At 38.9% G+C, this 21,619-nt stretch overlaps 1 protein-coding gene across 3 annotated transcripts in view; it reads left to right on the top strand.

Moving 5' to 3' along the window:
* The first annotated feature begins 404 nt into the window (after positions 1 to 404).
* The window catches only part of ZC2HC1A (zinc finger C2HC-type containing 1A), a 33,595-nt gene continuing 12,380 nt past the window's right edge, over positions 405 to 21,619 (top strand). For 2 of the 3 annotated variants that reach the window (XM_050309707.1, XM_050308853.1), the window contains exons 1-7: positions 405 to 517; positions 11,615 to 11,688; positions 12,403 to 12,519; positions 12,725 to 12,860; positions 16,024 to 16,172; positions 17,147 to 17,246; positions 17,770 to 17,878. In XM_050309707.1, coding sequence (XP_050165664.1) covers positions 502 to 517; positions 11,615 to 11,688; positions 12,403 to 12,519; positions 12,725 to 12,860; positions 16,024 to 16,172; positions 17,147 to 17,246; positions 17,770 to 17,878 — 701 coding nt within the window. In that variant the 5' untranslated portion in view covers positions 405 to 501. Of the gene's footprint in view, positions 518 to 11,614; positions 11,689 to 12,402; positions 12,520 to 12,724; positions 12,861 to 16,023; positions 16,173 to 17,146; positions 17,247 to 17,769; positions 17,879 to 18,096; positions 18,100 to 21,619 lie in introns of all 3 variants that reach the window. The other variant, XM_050310520.1, reaches the window with a different exon arrangement.

Raw genomic sequence — 21,619 nt, 5'->3', positions numbered from 1 at the left:
CTTCAACCCGGACCATTCGTGTACAATCGCTGCTCTTGGAAGAAGATCCCGATCACAGCATAGCCTCAACATGTGGGCTGTAGGACACGTCACATCGCACCAGAGCCTGGATAAGCCTGGGTTTTACACGGAGATGCCCAGACTCGGTGCCCTACTCCCTTGGGAACACCCCACCAGAGGCGCAGCCTGAGGGCGGGTGACACCACCGTGGCCGCAGCGGGGCGGAGCGGGGCTCGGCATAGCCCTGTCCGGGGGGCTGAGGGGGCGCGGGGGTTTGGCGGGGCGGTGGGGTGCGGTCGGGAGCAGAGGCAGGGCAGGCGGGCGGGCGGGGAGAGGCCGCCCCGGGGCTGTGGCCGTGCGGGGCCGCCCGGCCAATGGGAGCGGCGGTTGTTGGAGGGCCGGGAGGCGGCGTTGCCACAGCAGCGGCGCTCGGAGCGGAGCCGGAGCTGGAGCCGCAGCCCGAGCCCGATCCCGATCCCGAGGCGCCGGTCGGAGCGCGCCATGGAGGGGCTGGAAGGTGAGGGGCAGCGGCGGGGCCGGGGCAGCGGCGGGCGCCCAGGGCGAGGCGGGCGGTGCCGCGCCCTTGTGCTGTGGTGGGGCGTGCTCGGGCAGCGGTGTCGGCGGCGGGAGCCGGGCCCGGGCACCGCCTTCGCCGTTCGCGGAGCCCCCGGCCGGCAGTGCTGGGGCGGCGGGGCTGAGGCGGGGCAGTGCGGCCGGGGGGCTCGGTCCGGCGCGGGGGCCGCGGGGCGGGGGCGGCTGCAGGACCGGGCTCCCCGCTTTGTCTCGGCTCCGCATCGAGCCCCGCCGGCCCCTCCCTGCTCGGAGCCGCTCGGCGGGTGCTCCTTGGGCGGGGTGGGGCGCATCCTGTCCGCATCTTCGACGGCAGCCCTTCTCTTTGCGAACAGATGGCTAAGGTGGGCGTTGGGATCCGCTTATCATGCTAGGCGAGTGTTCAGTGCGGTGAAGAAAACTAGGTATGTGTTTGCTGACAGGATGTTTGCAACTTTGTCCTGTGCCGCTTGAATTAATGGAAATGTCCTTGCTCTCTGTAGTATCTGTCCGTAGATATCATCTTGGAACTCATGAAGTTACAGCTTGCAATCTGAGCATTTTTGTAGGCCTGTCATTACAGTGTTTTCCAAGCAGCTTTTACCATGCTACTTAAGAAAAAATAAGAGACCCGCTGTAAGAAACTATCACAAAAGAGTCATTAAGTCTTCCACGCTTTACTTCTCTTAGAGGTAACTGAGTGCTTAAATAGGTGTAAGCACAAACTAGCCTTTGTTCTTTATCCCTTCTAGCGCGGTTAGAGAACTGAACTAATTTTCACAGAATACTTGTGATCTTAGTAGATCTGTGTCTTTAGTGGGTTTTACAGTAGTGAGACCCTTTTCTTGTGCTTAGTAACTTCATCAAGACTATAAATATGGACATAATTTGGCATTAAAATCCGAAGATGCCTTTGAAATCTGAAGGGTGGTGTCCAGTGTTCATCAAATAATGCCTTAACAGGCACTCCGACTCTCATGACAATTGTATGTTATCTGTACAAACGGGGAAAACTTGCTTTAATTTTGAGTAAGCTGTGTGTTTGACTACATTTGAGACTGTACATCATCCGCAGCCTATCCATCAATTGATTTGGCTTTGAGCTAATTTACCAAGGCCAGCTATGCTGTGTTGTATAAGGTCTAGCTTAGTGAGCGGTGGGAGGAAGAACTGCTAAATCATAGGTGAAATCTCACGTTTATACTGAACCTTTTCGTGAAAGTACTTTCAAAAGCTAGAACTTATCAAAGCATTTTTTCCATGTGAAATGTGAAATTCCATGTGAAATTTCATGTGAAATGATTCTTCTGAACACTCGTGATTAATTTTGAGAATAGCAGAGGAAATAAGTAATTTCTAAAACTTTAGTTGTCCTTGCCTTGTGAACACTCATATCTGTCACTCCTATCCAGTGTCCTTGAATGCAAAAGATCTTGAAACTGAAGAACAGTTTTCTGCATTTTTGTGGGTCACTTTGTGCTGTGTTTTTATTTTAACAAATTTTTTTTAGAGAAAATAAAATACTTTCTTTCCTGCTTCAAAATATTTGAAGCAAGTCAGTTTGCTGGTTTTTTACACCTTTTCAGTTTATTTCATTGGGTGTTATTCTTTTGTCCAGTCATTGCTCCACTGGCAACTCAGAAGAACAGTAGAGGTTGCCATTTTAGATTAAATCTGTGTTTGGATGTGTAGTTGCACAGTCATAGCCACCTGACAAAGAAGTATGGGCAGCTTCTGAAATCTGGCTCAGCCTGCTGCATCGTTATATTAGTGCTCAGGAAAATCATTTCTCAGAGCTGACTTCTGCAGGAGGTCCTTGGCAGTTGTGTGTAGGAGGGATGTGGTTATGGTGAAGGACAGGACTATGTCTGTCCGCAGCACTCTCCTGATGTGTTTTTCATGATTGTGGAGGACCCCCTCAGGCTCAGGATGCTTGTCCTGGACTTTCCATCTTCAGAAGTTGGTGCTTTGCTTTGCTGAAGCTCAGCATTACAGATGCAAGATCTGTATTTTTTTGGCTTATATAACCATGCTGTTAATAAGAAAGGGCTCTACCCAATTTATAATGATTCTTTCCTAAAGGTGGAGAGTTCATGTGTAGTAGCTGACATGTGGAGTGCTGCATTAATAATATTTAAAAAGGTAAATAATATTTCCAGTGTTGCAGTTGCGTTTTTTCACTATGTTCAAGTTTAAATGTTCAGTGAAACGGCAAAATAAGTTTCTACGTAACATTAAAGTTTCTTCTAAAATTTTGTTGCTCCTTTAAGGCAGTTCCTCTATTATGTTATTTTTTATCAGTATTATTATATTACAAATTTAAAGCTACAAATTTGACTTTCAGTATCAAAGTTTTGTAAAAGGAATTAGTACATACTTGTCATTATGGATGACAAATCTGATGTTAAGTCTAAAGTCGCTAGCCCAGCATTTGCTACTTTGCAGGCTGTGTGCTGTTTGGCTGTTTTTCAGTTTTCATTTAATTTACTGATGAAAATACTTAGAGCAATAGACTGAAAATGTAGTGATCTCTAAGGTGAGCTTAAAAATCTGTCTGTGAGTAGTTCACCATGTGCTGAATCTCATGGCCGGTTTTGATGGATTAAAATGTTCTTGTTGCTTTCGGTGTTGGATGGCAAGAAAAAAAGCTGTCACACATGGCATATTTGTTGCTGTTTCGCTTGAGGGAGATGGAGGAGGGGATCCAAGCACTGAATTCCTGACTTTATTTAAGCTGAAGCAGACCAATGGTGGTGTTTGATCGGCTTCTCTCCAGTCTGTTGTTTTTTCTGGGAGGATGCCGACAACAGCTGCTTGAGCCAACTAAATGCCGCTTCCCTCTCTTGTTCACAGCCCATCCCAGCCTAAGGAGTAAGGGGCAGAGGGGCAGCTGTGTCGGAGGGCAAAAGTCCAGCTCTCAGTGGTGGGTAATGGCAGCACTTGGCCACTCCCAGCGTTCTCCTCCAGCCTGTGTTCTGGCAGCCGGAGAAGGCTGGTTGTGGTTGGAAGGGGATGGGTGGCTGCTTGCTCAGGAAATAGCCTGCACTCTCAAACGCAGAGCTTTCCCTTGCAGATAGATGCCGAGCAGGGACTCCTGTGATTAAGCGTGTAGACTCTGAGCAGTCTGGGTGTGTCCCCGAGTGCTAGTAAGAATAAATCTCAAAGCTTTCTGCATGGCATCTCCTTCTGGGAGCTGGGGTACGCCCTGGAATTGTCCCTGGACCCTTCCTGCATGGGTAATGTCTGAGATGCCCTGCTCTACCCCTAGCAAGCATTCTCCTTTGGGCTTTTATGTTAGTAACGTGACTCTTGAGAGCAAGTGCTTATGCTTGCTTTGACAGAATTTCTGAACAAAATATTGCCCAGTGTTATTTTTTTTCCAAAATTATTGTTTTTTAAAACACAAAATAATATTTAGTCGTCTTTTCCCTTTAGAGTTCATCCTTGTCTTGCCTCACTGGATGCATGTAGTAGCTTTCTTACTTTGGCAGCCATTTTCTTTAGCTCCATTTGACTTCAGACTTCAGCTTTTTGTTTTGTTTTGGTTTTTTTTTTAAATCTGTCCAACAGAAGAAAGAATTAATTTTATTGTACACTGTTCTTAAATCAGCAAGTTGAAAACTATTAAAGATTGCAATGAAAAACTAATATTAATGTATATTTTTTTAAGTTGTTTGTCTCTGGTAACCATTAAAACAAAATGATAAATGTGACTTTGCATTGAACAGCTGTGTTTCACTAAGCATCCTTGCAGCTCTGTTAAGTGATCTGATTTTGACATTTAACACTGTATAACGGTGGTCAGTGTGTTTACTTTTTATAAAGCAATTATTTTTCTATTTTTTGATTAATGTTTACATCTTGGGGAAAAACGGAAATTAAATATTTTACCTAAAGAAAAATTTGAAAGCTGGGTGTAGGCTGATACAGTAGGGGAAGAGCACTACCAGAATACGTTTCACCTTTAAATGGGAGGAAGTAATATTTATAGACAGGAATTTAAATGTTTCGGATTGGTTTCTTCAGCATCTTAGAACTAAGAGATTTTATGCCTTTTTCTATAGGTTTTTAGAATTCTTACATTTTTAACTTAAATTGCAGAAACTAGATTGATCTGTTAATTGAATTCAATAGGCTCAATATAGTGGGAAGATGAATATGTTTCACCTGCACACAGACATGATGTGTGTGCAGGTGAAACTTCAAAAGCAGTTGTTGCATTTGGGTGAAACCTGGTTCCAGGAGTATGTAAAGCACTTGACTCTGGAACAGGTGAGGAGTGGGCTTACTTTTAAAAGAAATTCCGAGGGAGGGGCAAACAAGGAGTCAATATATTATAAATTAAATTTATTATCAAAACTGTTTTTAACACACTATTGTTAGCCAAGTAAGATTCTGATAACTAAGCACACTTAGATTGGGATTGCTCTGTCCAAGTACATATGTGTAATAGAGTATGTAAATCCAGTACTGCTTTGGGAATCACTAAGGCAAAGCAGTCTTGGTTTAAAGCTGGTGTGAGAAGACAGGTCTTTGCCTGACTACTCTCTTAAAATCACCATGGTGCCTGTAGCCTAATACAGGAGCACAGTGAGCTTAGGATGCCAAAGCAGAGTTGTGTAACATGTACATAGGTTTTGTAGGTCACATGCTTTCTAGTGCCTTTGGTTGATCTTAAGCTTGTTAATAGAAGACCAGATGATGTATCTGGCACTAAGATTGATCAAACAGTGCTGCTTACATGCCTTTGGATTTGTTCCATATGCATTATGGGGGAAGGTCTCATAGAATTTTTTCTGGATGATTGTCATGACCGAATGCCACTCTAGAATGCCCGTGAATGCCCGTGCATTAACACTCGTGGTATGGGAACAAATGGGAGGAATTTGAGGTCTGCACTCAGTTTCAGGGCTAGGATCTTGTTGAGATCATGCATAGGTGATAGGACAGCTCATAGGGCTGCAGTGCTATGGTGGATGAGTACAGGCTTTTCAGGAAGAACCAGCTGGACAGCAAGGTGGGAAGTTGTCCTTCATGTGGGAGAGCAGTGAGAATGCATGGAGCTTTGCTGTGGAGTCACCTAGGAGCATATGAATCAGTGTTAGCAGGCAGACCAATGTGGGAAAAGCTGTTTTGGGTGTCTACTACAAGCCACCTGATCAGGAAGATGATGAGGTCTCCCTCAGATAATTGGAAGGAGCCATGTCCTCTTGAGAGACTTTACCACCTGATACCTGCTGGAGGGACAAATCAGCAAGGCAAAAGCTTGTCAAGAAGTCTTCTGGTGTGCATTGATGACAGATTCCTGACCTAGGCGATAAAGGAACTGACAAGTCTACTCCTGCTGAACTTCATACCTACAGACATGTGAGATGTGAGGGTCAGGGGCAGCCTTTGCTCCAGTGACAATGGGATGATTGAATTCAGGATCCTGAGAGGAGGGAGCTGGGTAAATAGCAGGATCTCAACCCTGGAGTTCAGGAGAGCAGGTTTGGACATTAGGGATCTGCTTGGAAGAATCCTATGAAATACAACCATAGAGAGGAGTCCAGGAGAGCTGGTTATTTTTAAGAATGTGTAGTACAGTTGGCATGTTTTCACACTAAAAGTTATGCTTCACATGAGGAAGGAAGGAATGAAAGAAGGACAGACAGTACTGCATGATTTGAGTTGAGTGTGTGCTGCTGTTACAGCCATTCTTGGTTGCATGCAATTCATTTCTCAGTCACTAAAAAAAACTTCTTCGTAGAATCCTCCTCCAGGTTGTCACTTTGAAGCAGTGGGTCTCTCCTTGATATGTTATTTTCAAGGAAGTAATAACAAACTCACTATCATCAGCCTCATGTTCAGTGCAATAATAGTAATTTTGAAAAATGTAATGCATTTGCATTGTCAGGCAGAAGAATTGATATAGTAACATGCAGAGGTACTATGGAAATCTTTTCAGCTCAGAGGAATGGAAGTTACGCTACTTTCTTAGTTATATTTTGGAAGGAGAAGTGACAGGTTTATACAAGATTGTCAGTACTGAAGTAGAAGAGAATTCATGAGCCTTTCTTCTAAAAGTAGGGGTCGATAGCAAAAGTAGTTAGATTGGTATTTGTTCCACAGTTGTGAATAACCTAATTGCACAAAAGTTTCACAGTAAATGAACACTATTAGACAGAGCTTCCTATGGTTTCCGTGTCATTTCTCTGACACTTCCTTCAAACTGCAGAATAGCCAAGGTGAAAAAGGATGTGCTTGGTGGGGTAAATCAGGCATGTTGTCCATTACCAAGGAGACTTTACCAAAGTATGGCAAATACTGCCTTGTTGTTAAGCAGTATGGTGTATTTGTCTGGCTTTCATTTGCATTTCAGAATTCTTTTTGGAAAATACTGAAAACTTGAAAAACTTAACACCTTCATTGGTATACTTTTTTCCTACTTTTTTACGTTCGTATTTCCATTATTAATTCTCTTTATAAAACTACTTTTTAAAAATGAGTACTTGAAATTGTATTTGTCTATTCAAAGAAGTGTTCCAAAACTACGTCACTACATTGGTATTATTTTTGGGTGACTCCTGCTTGTTGTCATTAGTCTTTTCAGGCTGTAGTTAATATGTTGATTAAAAAATATAACCCAGTCATTACTGATTAGTTGATATATTTTAGAGACTGACAGTCCCCAGAGGGCCAGATGCTGTGGCTTGTTAATACTGATTCTAACTAATGTGGGGAATGCACTGCATTTTTCATCATACTTTAAGTGTATGGAACTCTTAAGTAGAAAATACCTCACTTTTGAAGATGAGGGGAGTTATGATAAAAGCAATAAATACAGTTTTGCAGAAGAATTTGGCAAGTGCTCTTTAAGTGATAACTTTTAACACTTGTAGATTACTTGCTATTTTCCAATAGGTACCCAGACTCAAGACAGGGAATTGTACTGCAGTGTTTCTGCAAGTTTGAATTTGGTGAGGCTTTATGGTTCTGATTGTCACAGTTGTCTGGCCCAAGAAGTTTAGTACTGTCACTGTGGCAGAAAAAATAAAAGGTTTTGAAGGGCAGTCAGATGGATTTTACAGCATGACAAAATACTGTTATGAACTCTTGCTTGTTTGAAGCATTTTGCAGTTTATACCTAAGTGCACACACATCCTTGACTATATAAAGCTCTCCAAAAGAGAAAACTGCAAACTGAAGACTTCTGCTCTCTCTAGATGTGGAGTCTGTTTGTACAACTGCTTTATCTGTAAACATGACAGCAAGAACTAGTGTTATGCCCATGACTGTCAGATCAAACATTGATGGGTCCAAGTGTTGTACTGAGTTAAATCTGAAAACTGGCAGCTTGCACTTTCTACCGTAAATCAATTGTGGTATTTGTACATGAGAGGAGAAAAAGAAAAAAAAATGTTCCCTGGAAATCCAGGTTTCAAGAAAGTCTAAACTCATCTATATACTGAAAGAATTGTGATAAATCTGGAGACTGACAGTGCAGTTGTGCTGTCAGACTTAGTGGTCCACCCAAACTTTACAGGTAAACTCCAACTCCAAGATCAGAAGGTACAGGCAACTAGACTGTGGCCATATTCAGGAGGAATGTGTGCAGTAACTTATGTGTAGGTAGAAAAAAAATTGGAAGTGGCTGGAGGAGGAGGAGGAGCTGTGACAAACAGTTTAGAAACACAAGTGATAAGATTATTGCTAATAAAACTTCCACTCTAGTTGTTTAGTTCAGATTCCAGCTTCTTATTACATTGAACTCAGTATTTTTGAGACCTGGTCTCAGGGAAACAGTAGAAGAATAGGATGTAAAGCATTATATTTATATCATAGTTTTGGCATCACTTCCACTGAAATACTGCTTCTGTACTATTCACATAACAATGTTGAATGTATTCATCTTTTCCCTGGATATGTTTAGATTAGATAAACAGTAATAATTATGTCAGTCCTTTTCCAAGTTAATAAGTTAATAGAAGCATCTAAACTGGTGGTGATTAGTGGTATTAAAATTGGTAGAAAGAAAACTGGAATTTGGGTGTTCTGTGGATGTATAACCAAAGTAATTTAATAAAAAGTCCTGCATTGTTGCTAGACTTTAAGAATGAAGAAAATTACCATGACACTATCTTACTACCAATTTCTATTCTCAGACCAATTTGTCAAGCACATCCTTCTTCTGTTTCTTGAGTGTCTTGTTTTTTTTCAATCTCCTCCCCCCCAGTACATCCCAATATAACAACCATTTCTTTTAACTTTTCTTCAAAGATATCATGCACAAATCCCTTTTTAAAAAACAAACAAAAGAAAGCCAAAATCAATTCTTTTTCAACTTTCACAATTCCCATATTTTATTTTTAAATTTTATTCCCGTGTTTTATTTTTAAATTCTCAGATTTCATGTTGATGATATTGCTAACCCTTCTAAGAGAAGGCTCATGGACTCCTAGAGAGAAATGTTAAGGTTTTGTGGTTGTGGTTTGTTGGGGATTTTTTTCTTTTTTTTTTTTTTTTTTTTACTTTAGAGGTGGGGAAAATCACAGAGGAATGATTAAGAATCTGAAGGGATAAGTGTGCAAATATAAAGGACATTAGGCTTCCCGTTTCCAACAAAACTTCAGGAACATTCTATTTTTTTAAATAACTTCCTTTTGTGCATTGGGTCAGTGATTTGTGTTACAGGGGAGCTGTTGGCAGTAGAAATAGCTCTGGGCAAATGTGATTACCTACCAGCAACAAAGGAGGCTAGGAATGCTGTAAGGAAATACAGCTCTGTAACTGTAGCTGCACTAAGTGCTAATTGGCATTCCTTATGCATTGGTATGTCCTGTGTAAATACTGCTCGATCAGGTGAGCAGCTATCAAGTCTGCTTTTAATGGTGAATTTAAACACAACCTCAAATTCCAGAGTTCAGTGAACACAGAAGAAAATGGTAGGAAATACAGCTTTTCTTCTTTCACTAAGGCAGATATTTGAAAGAATTCTTGTTTCAGTCAAGTCTTCCATCTTAGATTATATGTGTTATTTCAAGATCACTAATTCTGATTTATTTCAGCTAATTTCTGAAATGTGCAGTGTCACTCTGTACATCCGTGAAATGCCTTTCTCACTCGTTCCTGCAAAGCTGAGGCTTGTATTAGAATGATGTCATAAAAGGAAGTTGAGCTCTTTAGCAAAGTGAGTTTGCAGTGATGTAGATTATCATTACTAAGAGTGCCCTGGGAACAGTGAAGAATGAATTCATGAACAAACAAAGCTGTGCATACCTTGTATTTTGAGTGGAATAATTTAGAAAAGCTTACAACCATTGCTACTTACCCTTGAGGTCAATGGTGAGGGCAGGTTCCAGCCTTCTAAGCTATGTACAAACAGTATGCTTGTTATTACTTGTGGCTAATGGTATGGCTGTGGATTTAAGAAAATAGACCTATGGAGAATTTTTTGGATATGATTGTTTAAAATAGAGAATGAAAAAATACAGTTAAAAAATTAGTTCCTGGTAAATCTTGATAACATTCAAGTATAATTCAATGCAAGAATATAAGAAAACCAAGATTTATCTGCATGTTTTGTATTTTTCTTACTTCTCCCTAAACACAGAATTTAGATGACACAAAAGGAAGCTTGATTAAGACTTTCAGTTTTAAAACTTGGTTATTGTTAGTGCAGTCCTGCTATGCTATGACAAGGACAGTCCTATTCATGTCTACATGGAAGAGGCATATAAGTGAATTAAAGATATGAACATAAATGCTTTAAACCGCACAACAATTCATATGATTATGCTTCTTAAAATGCACTGTGCTCTGTAGTGTATGCATACAACTAATACATTATAGGTAGTTACCGATGATGATTTTCCTTTAAGTAATTGAAAAAGACAGAAATCAACAATAGTCACTTGTTGGTACTAGAAATCTCAGTCAGTTTTAATCTTTTGGGAAAAAAAAAAAAGATTTTCAGTGGAAACCATGGCTTCTAGAATCTGTTTGTTTGCTGTGAAGTATTTTGTTAAATTATTTGTTTTTTTAGGACTGGTCGTACACTTAATCAACAAGTGGATATGTTTAGATGGAAAATAGTTTTCCACTGGGAAATTAGGGACAAAAGCTGATCAAATAATTGAAAATTTCTGTTGATAACTTGTTTAGTTTAAGCCATTGCTTTGCCTAAAATACAAGTCAAGTCAAAGTATTTTTTATTTTAACGTGGTATAGAGCAGTTGTGTTGTAATAGTCAGATTGAGTATAGAGAAGGCAACTAGTAAGTCTCAATCCAAACTGAACACCTTTTTCTTGATGTATACATTATATAAAAATATCCCTGTATTCCTCTGGTACATACATGCCTTTTATTGGGAAACTCTGGAGTTTTTCATCTCTACCATGTCTCCATTGCATAATGCATGCTATATGAATATAATTGCTTGCATAGGCCTGGGTACTTTGATTTTTTGGTCTTTTGTCTGGCTCTGTGGATCTGCTCTATGTCAAGTATGTCATTTACATTTTTGCTACCAGTGATTGCATAGCAACATCAGAAATGCTTTTGTGAATCATCAGTAATAATCTGAATAAAATATATAGTAAAAATAGTATTAAAGACTGTTTTCTTTTCAAGAGAAAGTGGAATAGTTTAACTTAGTAGAGAAGAATAAGTGATAGGATGTGTCTTATTTTTGAAGCTATAAGAGGTAATTCTCTTCCAAAGACAGAAATACCATGAAATATCATTATTCTTGGTGTGTATTTGAACTCTCATTGGGACTTACAGTGGATTTTTCATTTGCATGTTGACATGTATGTATCCTTTTAAGGGTGTGGAGTTACATATTGTAAATTATCAAAATTGGTGGTGACATGTTACTGTGCCTGACAACTTTCAAAAGTACACAAGGACTTCTGTATCTTCTTTGCCTTTCTCATCTTCCTAGTCTCTGCACAGGTCAAAGGATGTATATTTACAGTAACGAGTGTTACTATTGCTAAGTATATATGAGGTTAGCGTTTTTGAAAGAATGTTTTATCAATAATTTAACCAAATTTTCTTATGGAAATATGTTGTTTTTTTAAGGTGAGGTTGCAGTGCAAACTGGAGATCTGTTGCCATGTAAGATTTGTGGAAGGACTTTCTTTCCAGCAGCACTGGTAAGTTCATAACAATTGTTGCATTGTTGGCTTTTAGATTTGGTAAGTTGATAGGAGAGTTAAACAGTGGTCACTATAGCCGAATAAAGTAGATCAAGGTGCTTTGTTTTTGTAGGGGTTTTGTTTTGGTTTTTTTTCCCCCCAAATAATTAATGATTCCAGTTGTTTCAGTTTGGAAGCTCTTTAAAGGGAGGTTAATTTTATTTTACAATCCCATCACTTTCTGAATATATGCTTCTAAAAGTGTCTTTTGACTAAGAAAGTCAAATCCTTGTCTCTGCAGCTTTGTATCCTAACTTATAGTCTCAGATAGTAACTGAAGTGTTTTGTCTTCAAAAGACTGTTCTCCATTTTTAACAGAAACTGGTCTGTCCTTAAATGCGAATATGAATTTCAGGCACCTCTGATTTGTCTTGACATTCAAGGCAAATGCTGCCTACCTGTCATCAATTTTTTATGTGCAAGGAGCAAATATAGATGCCTTCTACTTTTCTTCATCATCACCCATGTATATGCATTCATGATTTCCTGTAGTTTTGTTTTAAAGGTAATAGCTGGCATGAATGTTTGAGTTAAAACAGTCAGAGCTTATTCATCAAGAGTTCAGCTTTTTTTGCTGACTGTTATATCAAGTGAGAGAGAAATAATGTATTAGTAACTTCTGTTTTCAGAACTAAGTTGTGTATTCTCCTTTTATTTTGGTACTGCTTGTAGAAAAAGCATGGACCCATTTGCCAAAAAACTTCTGCCAAGAAAAGGAAGACATTCGATTCCAGCCGACAGAGAGCAGAAGGAACTGACATTCCCACAGTAAAACCTCTTAAGCCACGAGTATGTTATAATTTACTCTGAATACGAATATTTTAGACAAACTATATATGCGTTATAAGGCTTATTTCTGCTGGCAGTTCTTGGTAATTAGATCAACTAGGATCTGTCAGAAATCTAACTATAATGCTGTCTACTGAAATAAGGCACATAACTTAGCTTGAAGTAAAAACTTCAAACATACAAAGATTTCTTTTTTGCTTCATAGCCAGAACCACCCAAAAAACCTTCCAACTGGCGACGAAAGCATGAAGAATTTATAGCAACTATACGAGCAGCCAAAGGACTTAATCTTAAAGATGGTGGAAAACTCCCTCCACCACCTCCGCCATCATATGACCCTGGTATGTGAAACAGTGAAATTTCATAGAGAATTTTTTTTTTAACTTAATTTGTAAAAAATTGGATTGGAAAGTAATACTGTTGGAATACAATATTCACAAGTTCTTGAAGATGACTTACTGTCTCTGTGCAGGTGCTGGTTTGTGACCATGGGTCTGGCTGGCTCTCATCCTGTGTAGCTGTCAAAGCCTATGACTTTCTTTTCAGTGTGTCAAAAGGTGGTTTTGGACAATTTCCATCTTGCTACCATCTTATAAAGCATAGGCTGGACAAGTTGTTTCAATACCTTGTTTGTGTCCACAAGAGTAGAACAGCTCAGAAATAGCAGAGTACCTTTTTAATTAGCTAGCACCCACAACATACTTACATTGTGGGATTACACATCAACACTGTTCAAATGTAGTCTCTCCCATTTCTTGCTGAATGCACGTTTAGTGTCATGTATGCAGTGTGTACCTTAATGTGCGTATGATCCTTCCTCATGTGGTGGGGGTACTTGTGTTTTGGGTACGTGAGATGGGTGGAATTTGTATTATCAAGGGAGTGGCAGTCCTTGGGTGCCTTCAAAACTGAGACTGGGTAAAGTGTTGAAGCAGTCTGATGTGAGTGAGAAGGAAATAATACACTTTTTGTTGCGATCATAGGTTGGAGAGTATATTTCTTCCTCTTCTCCTAAGAGCTAAACCGTATGATCAGCTCAATCAGCTATTTTCAGAAAGATTAAGGAAAATGGAAAAAAGCGTGTGTTTTCTTTTGCCTGTCTGTGGTCAAGTGAGGATGTAAAGTGTTCCCTACCTTGTTTCTCTACAGGAAATGTGTTAGTCTAGTATGAGGATTGTAACTATGCATTCAGTATAAGAGGTTAAGTTGTATTGTTCAGCATTCTGTACGCAGCATCTTGAAAAGCTATATACATCTTAGAGTAAAGCCAATAGCAAATGCTGTGGATAAGAATCATGAGGCTTGACCATTGAAAGAATCATTAATAATCTAGTTATATAGGTTCTGAATTACAGGCAGAAAAGCCCAGAACTAAATCTAGATTGGAAAAAGCTACTGAAATGGTGCTCCCTTGGTTCCAGAGACTGCAAATGAGTTTGAAGTGAAGGACATAACCCTATTCAGCCTGCTTGAGAACTGATAGGAGGTAAAGGGAAGATAATGTGTCTCTGTTTCTCTTCCTTCTATTGTTTACATTTTCCAAGTTTTACTCTCCTGGCTTCATCCTGCTGCAGTGGGTAAGATTTAGGAGGAGAAAACCAGGAATGAAAAGATGCACAAAATGGTAGTGGATTCTCTTCTTACAAACAGAGCAGGAGCAGCTACTGTTGCTCTTTTTCCTCTTTTCATGGAGGAGGGAGGGAATGTTTCGCGTGGTATCATGGAGTGTATCCATCCTCTCCTGTTCAGCACTGTTTTTTGCATCCCTGTTTCTAACAAGCAGCTGTTCTTTTTCCTTTTAATAGAAAGAGCCTTGTATTCCTATTTCCTACTTAATTTAGTGCTCTGAGTTCACAAACAAGCAGTATTTCCTGCTGCTTTGATCTCTTATGCTTTTTCCGCTAAAGTGCACAATAGCCTCGTGATGTTAAGAAGGACCTTAAGGCATCTTGAACTTGACTGTGTATTTGCACTGCCCTCTTACTTTGATTAGTTTTCATTTTATAAAGCTTACATTGAATCCTAAAAGTTCTTCTGGACAGTGTGAACAGTACTTGCAAGTAGCCAGGTGTCTGACTGCTTTTCAGAAGGATGAAGATACAGTTTCTAATTCTTAAGAGTGTACATTCATCCCCTACAGTCTGATACATTTTTGGTTTGTGGGCTTTGACAGTTTTCTGTAAGAACTGAGCTGTGCACCAGCCAGAAATGTCTTACTATCTAGGGGCTTTCATATCTGCTCTATTAATCTATTTTGGTTTTTTAACTTTATCCTTTTTTGTTGTTTTTTTACTTTCTTTGGAACAATCTTAGTTATACTACATTGTTTTTACCCCACAAAACTCTTATGTCACTTCTCTGTGTTCTTCCTGTGTCCATGGTTTGGTGGTCATTACATCACTTGACTTATTGTTTATTAATTTTTAAAGGGATAGTAATTTAAGCCAGATCTGCTGCATTTGGGGTAGTAACATATAATCCAAATCTTATTTTCGATTTGGATAATATCTAACTAATTTTGGGGGCAGTGACTGTTGAATCTCTCCTAACTTTCTATGATACATTTCTAAAATGACCTAGAAACATACTAATTTAATCTGCTCTGCTGGTGTCAGGCTTTTCTGAAGGTGATGTTTACATGGTTTTGAATTCTGTAATCTGCAGAATACAGCATCACTATCTCTAGACACTAAAATATCTGTCTGAAATTGCAGTCCAAACGTGTTATTTTTCAAGGACACTGTATTTTAAATTGTGTATTTCCAGCATACAGTTGATATATTTTTTAATATTTTAAATATTTACGTAGCCTTTCTTGTTTCTATCTAATGAGAATACTACTATTTTCTGCATGTAATACTGTTTGAAATTAATCTTGAAAAGTAATACAGCCACCAAATACTCTCTTTGCTTGTCTCTACAGATATCTCCTAATTTTGGCTGGATTTCTTCTGATTCTTTTTGTTTGTTAAGTTTATGATTTTTTTCTTTAATGGTCATTGCCAGTGTTGCAGTTATTTCTCAGTCTTTCAAAATTACCAGAGGAAACAGATTTTGTTGTCTTTTGCTATTTGTGTGTGAAAGGCTTTAAGGTATTTTCATGTCTTGAACAAACTGAACTGTGTTTGTGATTTTTTAAATTATTATTATTATTTTTGTTTATTTGTTTAGCCTCTTCTCCACTTCCTTCCTGCTGATATCCCTGCTGTGTCCCTATACCTTTCTGGCTACCTTCTCTGTTAGAATAACACCTCTTAAAGTGTTTCTGATTTTGTTTAGGTTATTGCTGATCCTCAACCATTCTGATTCTTGTCCATCAAATGAGAAACATCTTGTGTGATACATGTGGACAATGTTCTTTTCCCCAGCAATCCATATTACATATTACATTTTCAGATTCAATAAGCCATAATTTACTCTGGGGGAGAGGCTGGTTTTTAAAAGACTTTAAAACAATATCACTTTTAAAATACATTGTTAATGTTAGTTTTTCGTGTTTTTAAGATTACATTCAGTGTCCATATTGTCAGAGGAGATTTAATGAAAATGCAGCTGACAGACACATCAATTTCTGTAAGGAGCAAGCTGCACGTATTACTAACAAGGGGAAATTGGCAGCTGATACCAAAGGGAAGCTTCCTACTCGAACACAGGTGAGCTACAACATTTTTCTTAACTTGTAGCTTGCATTCAACATCAAACCAAGCTTTTTAAATAGTGTGTTGCTTTTAAATGGAGTTAACTATTTTGCTACATAATTTTATTATTTGCACTAAACTGAAATGAGACACTAACCATGGACAAGGCTTTTGCTTTCTTAAAAGAGCTGCAGAGATCCATAAATCAGATGGCAGCAGTTGCAAAGCCAAAACCACTCATAAATGTAATTCAGAAATGTGAAAATGACAGGCAAAGGTAGCAGCAGGAAGTAGAAATGCAGTTTTTATAAATGAGGGTGAATTTCTGTTGTGCTAGTTTTCTGAATTCAATTCAAGGCTGTTCCTTAAGGAGTCAAACAGAGGCACGTGGCTACAGGACAACTGACAGCAATATTTTGTGTAATTAGAGGCTTTAGAGGGCTTCAGGTATATTAAGGAAACAAGTGAAGGTTTAAAGTGTATATGTGTTTTCATTTGGTGGTAATGCTCTTTTTTTCCTGAAAGCTGTGAAGAGTTAGACACAAGCAGTTACTTAGTGATTCTTGTACTGTATTCTGAATTGGTGCTGGGACTGGTCCAGACTGCACAGGTGAATATAAGATTTGGATTTTAAAGACAAAAATGATTCTGCCCTTGAGTATTCTTTTTGTAATTAACTGTTAATGAGATGATAATTTTAATCTCGTGAGACAAGTGTGGAAAAAGATAATAAAAGCTGTAGAAAATAGAAAAATGGAGAAAGATGTACTGTTGAACAACAAAAAACCACTGAGTTAGAGAATGTCTTCTACTAGTATCATCTCTATGTATAAGAAAGCAGACTAGCAGAAACCATTTGCATGTTCCCATACCAGAAGCAGTTTAGCTAGTAGGAAATCATCTGTTCTCCCATAGTGCCTGAAAGAACTACCTATTGTGTTTTATAGATAGTTTAAGTGCTTACATTTCTAGGTTGTGTTTTGTTACAGTACAAACCTGCTTCTGTTAAGAAGATGCCTTCTGTAGGATCAACACCATCACCATCATCACGCTTACCACAGCTGAGTGGCATTAGCAAAACTGCTGTGGGTATGAAATGAATGTTATGAATTTTTCCATTTACTTTTTAAATGTTAGTTCTCAAATTATTCAGTGAAAGTTGATTGTTTATTTGCTGTAGTGGTTTGTAAAAGCTCATTTAAAATAAAGTTGGAAGGGGCACTGATTGCCATCAATCTAAAAAGACTCTCTGAGCACAGAGGATTCTCTTCTGGTTTATATATATTAGGTCAAATTATTTTATTTTCCTGAATTGCATTTGCAAAATCAAATATATTCTGTTTGTACATACTCTGACATTTCTTTCCTTTTTCTTTGTGAAGAAAGTAATTGAGAACCAACATCTTTTATTAGAATAAAACATATCTCAATAGCATATTTTCTGTAAATTTCTGGAAAAATATTTGGTTTTCCTTGTATCTTGACACTTTTTCATATCTTTATATTTCTAAAACTTTTGTTTTGAATTTTACAATTTAAAAACATGTAATAAATTATTTCAGCAGCAAAATCTTATATTTTCTTACATTTTTATGCATGCTTGAACTGCAAGGTGCCTCTTCAAGTAAAGCACTGCCTTCATCTGGATCCAGTGGAAGCAAAATTCAGACATTATCACCAGCTCATAAAAACTCACTGGGAATGGTGAACTCACAGGCAGGGTAAGTTTCCATGTAGTGTTGTAATTTGTGCTTTATTTCATATTGATGTTGTGCTAATTCTAGAAGTCTCTGTGGTCTGTTTCACTTGCTTTTTATTTTTTTTGCCAGTGAGCTTCAGAAGTGTTTTGAATTTATCCTTTATTTATAAATACAGTTAATGTTTAAGGAACATTGGAGAAGGCAAAGATGCATTTTCTCAAATTAAAGTAACAACAAAGGAGGTCAAGTGATAAAAATAGATATAAAGTAGATTAAAAATTTTAGAATATGCAGAAGTGGTTGGAGCTATAAAGTTTTGTCCTTGTAAATGTTAAGTCACTTAAAAAAGAGAAAACACTGGGCACAATTTCCTGCAATTCATGGAAGTAAAAGAAAGAGGCTTCTGCCACAGACTACCAGTTGTGAGACTATATTCTCTCCTTGAACAAAGGGAGTGCAATGCTTTCCTTCTTGCCTTTCCTATCTTGAGGCAGTGAATGAGCAGAAATAAAGCAATGGAAACCAGTGCACTTAGAACAGCAAGAAGTGATAGATGTAGACTACAAGAGTTCAATGTAAGTGCTGGTGAGATCAAGGCTGTTACTGATACTTTGCTGGAGAGGTAAACAATTCACACTATCTCAAAGAGAAATCTATGGAAGGGATGGAAGAAAAGTGGTGCAGTTCTACAGAAGTTTAAGGAACACCAAGGAGCACTGAGAGAATAGAGAACATATAACAAAGTGTTTGCAGTTAAAACATTGGTGGTTGAAAAATACTTGTTCCTATAACAGTGAGTATCAGATTGGTGAAGGTTATAAGGTGGAGAAAAACAATGGCTTAAGTTTGTGAGGAAGAAAAAGGACATTCTGAAAGAACTCATGGGGATGGACAGCAGTTACACAAAACTAGTGACTTTTAGTTTATTGCTTTTAGGTTTTACAAGTTACACACAAATACAAATGACAGCTCTGTCATACCTCCCTCCTTAATGCCTTGTAGCATGAGGATTCCATTCTGATTATAACCAGTTAGGTACTTTAAGTCTGGTTACGTTCAGTAAGAACTTTCAGAATCACAGATTCACAAATAGCGTAGTTTATTGAAGTGACAGCTTATTAATTCTTGTTTGATTGCTGGTGATAAATGCACTAGATCTACAAAATAAAGTGAATAGTGCTACATACAAGTGCTCCCAGCTAAACTCTGACACAGTCAGAGGCACAAATCTTGCCAAAGGGCCATCACTACTTTGGGAGGGAAGAGAGGAGCAAGCTTCTTGACTAATCCACAAAGTAAAGTCATGTTCTCATCCACAAAAATGGAGGATCTCAAATATCAATTTCATACTTTTTGAAAAATGGAGGTGTGACTGTAGCCCAGTACAATTGGTTACCAGTTGCTGGGCCTCCTAGATGGTGGGGAGGGGTACAACTCTTTTCTTATTTTCATATTGGTGGATGTGGTTTTTAATATGTTAATGGGAGATAATAAGGGTCTTTGAATACTTTTGGTTGAATTGAATTGACTTCTGGTTGAAACAAAATTTGCAGCGCAAATCCCTGACACTTCAGTATCCTCCTCCTCCACCCAGCTGAGGGAGCACTGAGGGCCATCTGACATATTACTGCCATGAGTATGTTGAAATTGCACATCCCTATCTACCCAAGATTTGCTGTGCATGGAGAAGGGGGAGTGAAGCTAATGGAGGCCTGGGTGCTGTTCTGTGCTTCACTGTGACAACATCCGGCTGTGAGGTCTCTGCTTCACCCCAGGCACAACTCAGTTGTTAAGCCTCGCTTGAGCCTCGTGCAAGATAAGCTTAGCTCATGTTTTTGCTCAGCCAGCCTCATCAGTTCTGCAGTAGCTCACGATATCTCTGTATCTTGCCATAACAAGTCTGGCAGCTTTCCACCATTGCTCACTGGGCTTTGTTTTCTGTAGTCTTCCATTTTCTGTTGCTTGGAAGAAGAACTGTGATGTGACTAAGGCAGATAGCAGCTGGGGAGGTGTTTGCCCAAGTTCTCTTGGTTTATATGTTCTGCTGAGCACAAGTAGAAGGCTTCTGATTGGCACAGCTGTCAGATAATGATCTCTGCTGGGAGGCTGTAAACGTTATCTTGGCTTATAACCTCAATTGCTTACACAATTTCCAGTTTTTAAGAGTGCAGATGTGATGAATGGTTTCTGTCTGCAGTACTTAGCATTTCTCCGTTCTCAAAAACTTGTTCTCTTCTCCTATTTGCCAACCAGTCCTTAAGATATTTGCTGCTCATACTAACCAGTCTTCTCACAGGTGGCTTTTAAATGTGCCTCTTTCTTAAGGGTTATACCTGAGACCTAGCAATTCTTTGTTTTTTGAGCTATATTGCATTCACTTCTGGGAACAAATCTGTCAGGACTTACATTGAAGCAAACAGGTGTAGGAGCAGTTAAAACATGAAAGAGTGAAATACCTCACATTGGTCATTGGTAACAATTTTGACCTTAATCATCTCAGCTTTGGGGTGTGAGAGGAAAATACATTGGGTTTTGTTGAAATACCTACAAAATTTTATCAGGTCTCGGACTGAGACACTAACAGTCAAAAATCAGAGAGTGAGAACAGTTAACACTGTAGTGACACAGATTTTAAACATTCAAACATCTTATAATTTGGGCTATAGCTAATTGCAGCTGGAATTATTTTCTAAAATAAAAAAGCTTTTAAAAGTAACCCTCGTTAGGATGAAACAGGATATAATTCTTTTATTAAATTTATGATTTAACTAATAAAATGACTAACCATGAGATCTGGGATTCTGTGGTACGTCAGAACTTATGCTATAAGATATCATGTTCTTCCTTCTGAGTTGACAGTGAAACAATTTACTGAGCAATGTTACACATGGATTGTTTTAAGGGCAGTCCTTTAAATGGAATGTTAAGCGGTCACTGTCTCTTTTTTCCTTGACAAACATTTTCAAGAGTTTTTTTGACCAGGTTAAATTCAAGTTCTTGTGAAAAACAGGCTCCTGCAGTTTGCACTAAGGGAAACTGTACATTTTGGGGGTTTTAAAATCTATTACTTAAATGTGGAACCTTCCATTTTTGCCTAGGTTGCTGTAATTCTGGATTTGGAAAAGAGGTAATAGTAGAGAGGCTGAATAGTGGAATTACAGTTATATTGTGCAGTATCAAGGAGGGACTATATGTATGTTGGAGGGGGAAATTTATTTAGACACTGCTGCTTTCTGCAGAGTTGAGCTCCCTGTTCTCTGCGATGGATGGGCAAAGGGGCAGGATGATCCAATAGCCAGAGCATATGGACATGTACGGGCTGCACTTCCCCTCTCGCCCTTCAGGTGGCGCTCTTGGAGCGCTGCCCAAAACACCCGTGACAGGCGAAGGGAGCTGCTCGTGCCGTGGCTTTGAAGGTCGAGGCTAAAACGGGCTGGGTACGACGTGTTTAGTTCTGTAAAGGAAAGAGTCTTGAACTTCATATATAGTTCAAACACAGTATCCTAGTATAAATTTTTATTTTGTACAAGGAGAAATGCAATCAAATTTTATGAACTGCCTTACTGTAGTGATTTCCTTTTTTTAATTTGAATTCTTCTCTTCTCCACTAGCCACAGCAGCATCAGTATAAGCTAGGTTAATGTCAGTGAAGCATACTTTGTATGTGTAGATCAGAATGTGTCAGCTGAGTTCTACTGTGAATGTTTTCGTTTTCTGCCTGCACAGAGTAAGAACACAGCCAGTTATTCCAGTACGAATGAA

The sequence above is a fragment of the Myiozetetes cayanensis genome, unplaced genomic scaffold (assembly GCF_022539395.1).
Source record: "Myiozetetes cayanensis isolate MyiCay16 unplaced genomic scaffold, myiCay2020 scf1, whole genome shotgun sequence".
Lineage (NCBI taxonomy): Eukaryota > Metazoa > Chordata > Aves > Passeriformes > Tyrannidae > Myiozetetes > Myiozetetes cayanensis.
Note: the sequence above shows the minus strand (reverse complement) of the source record. Positions and strands in the feature narration are given on the sequence as shown.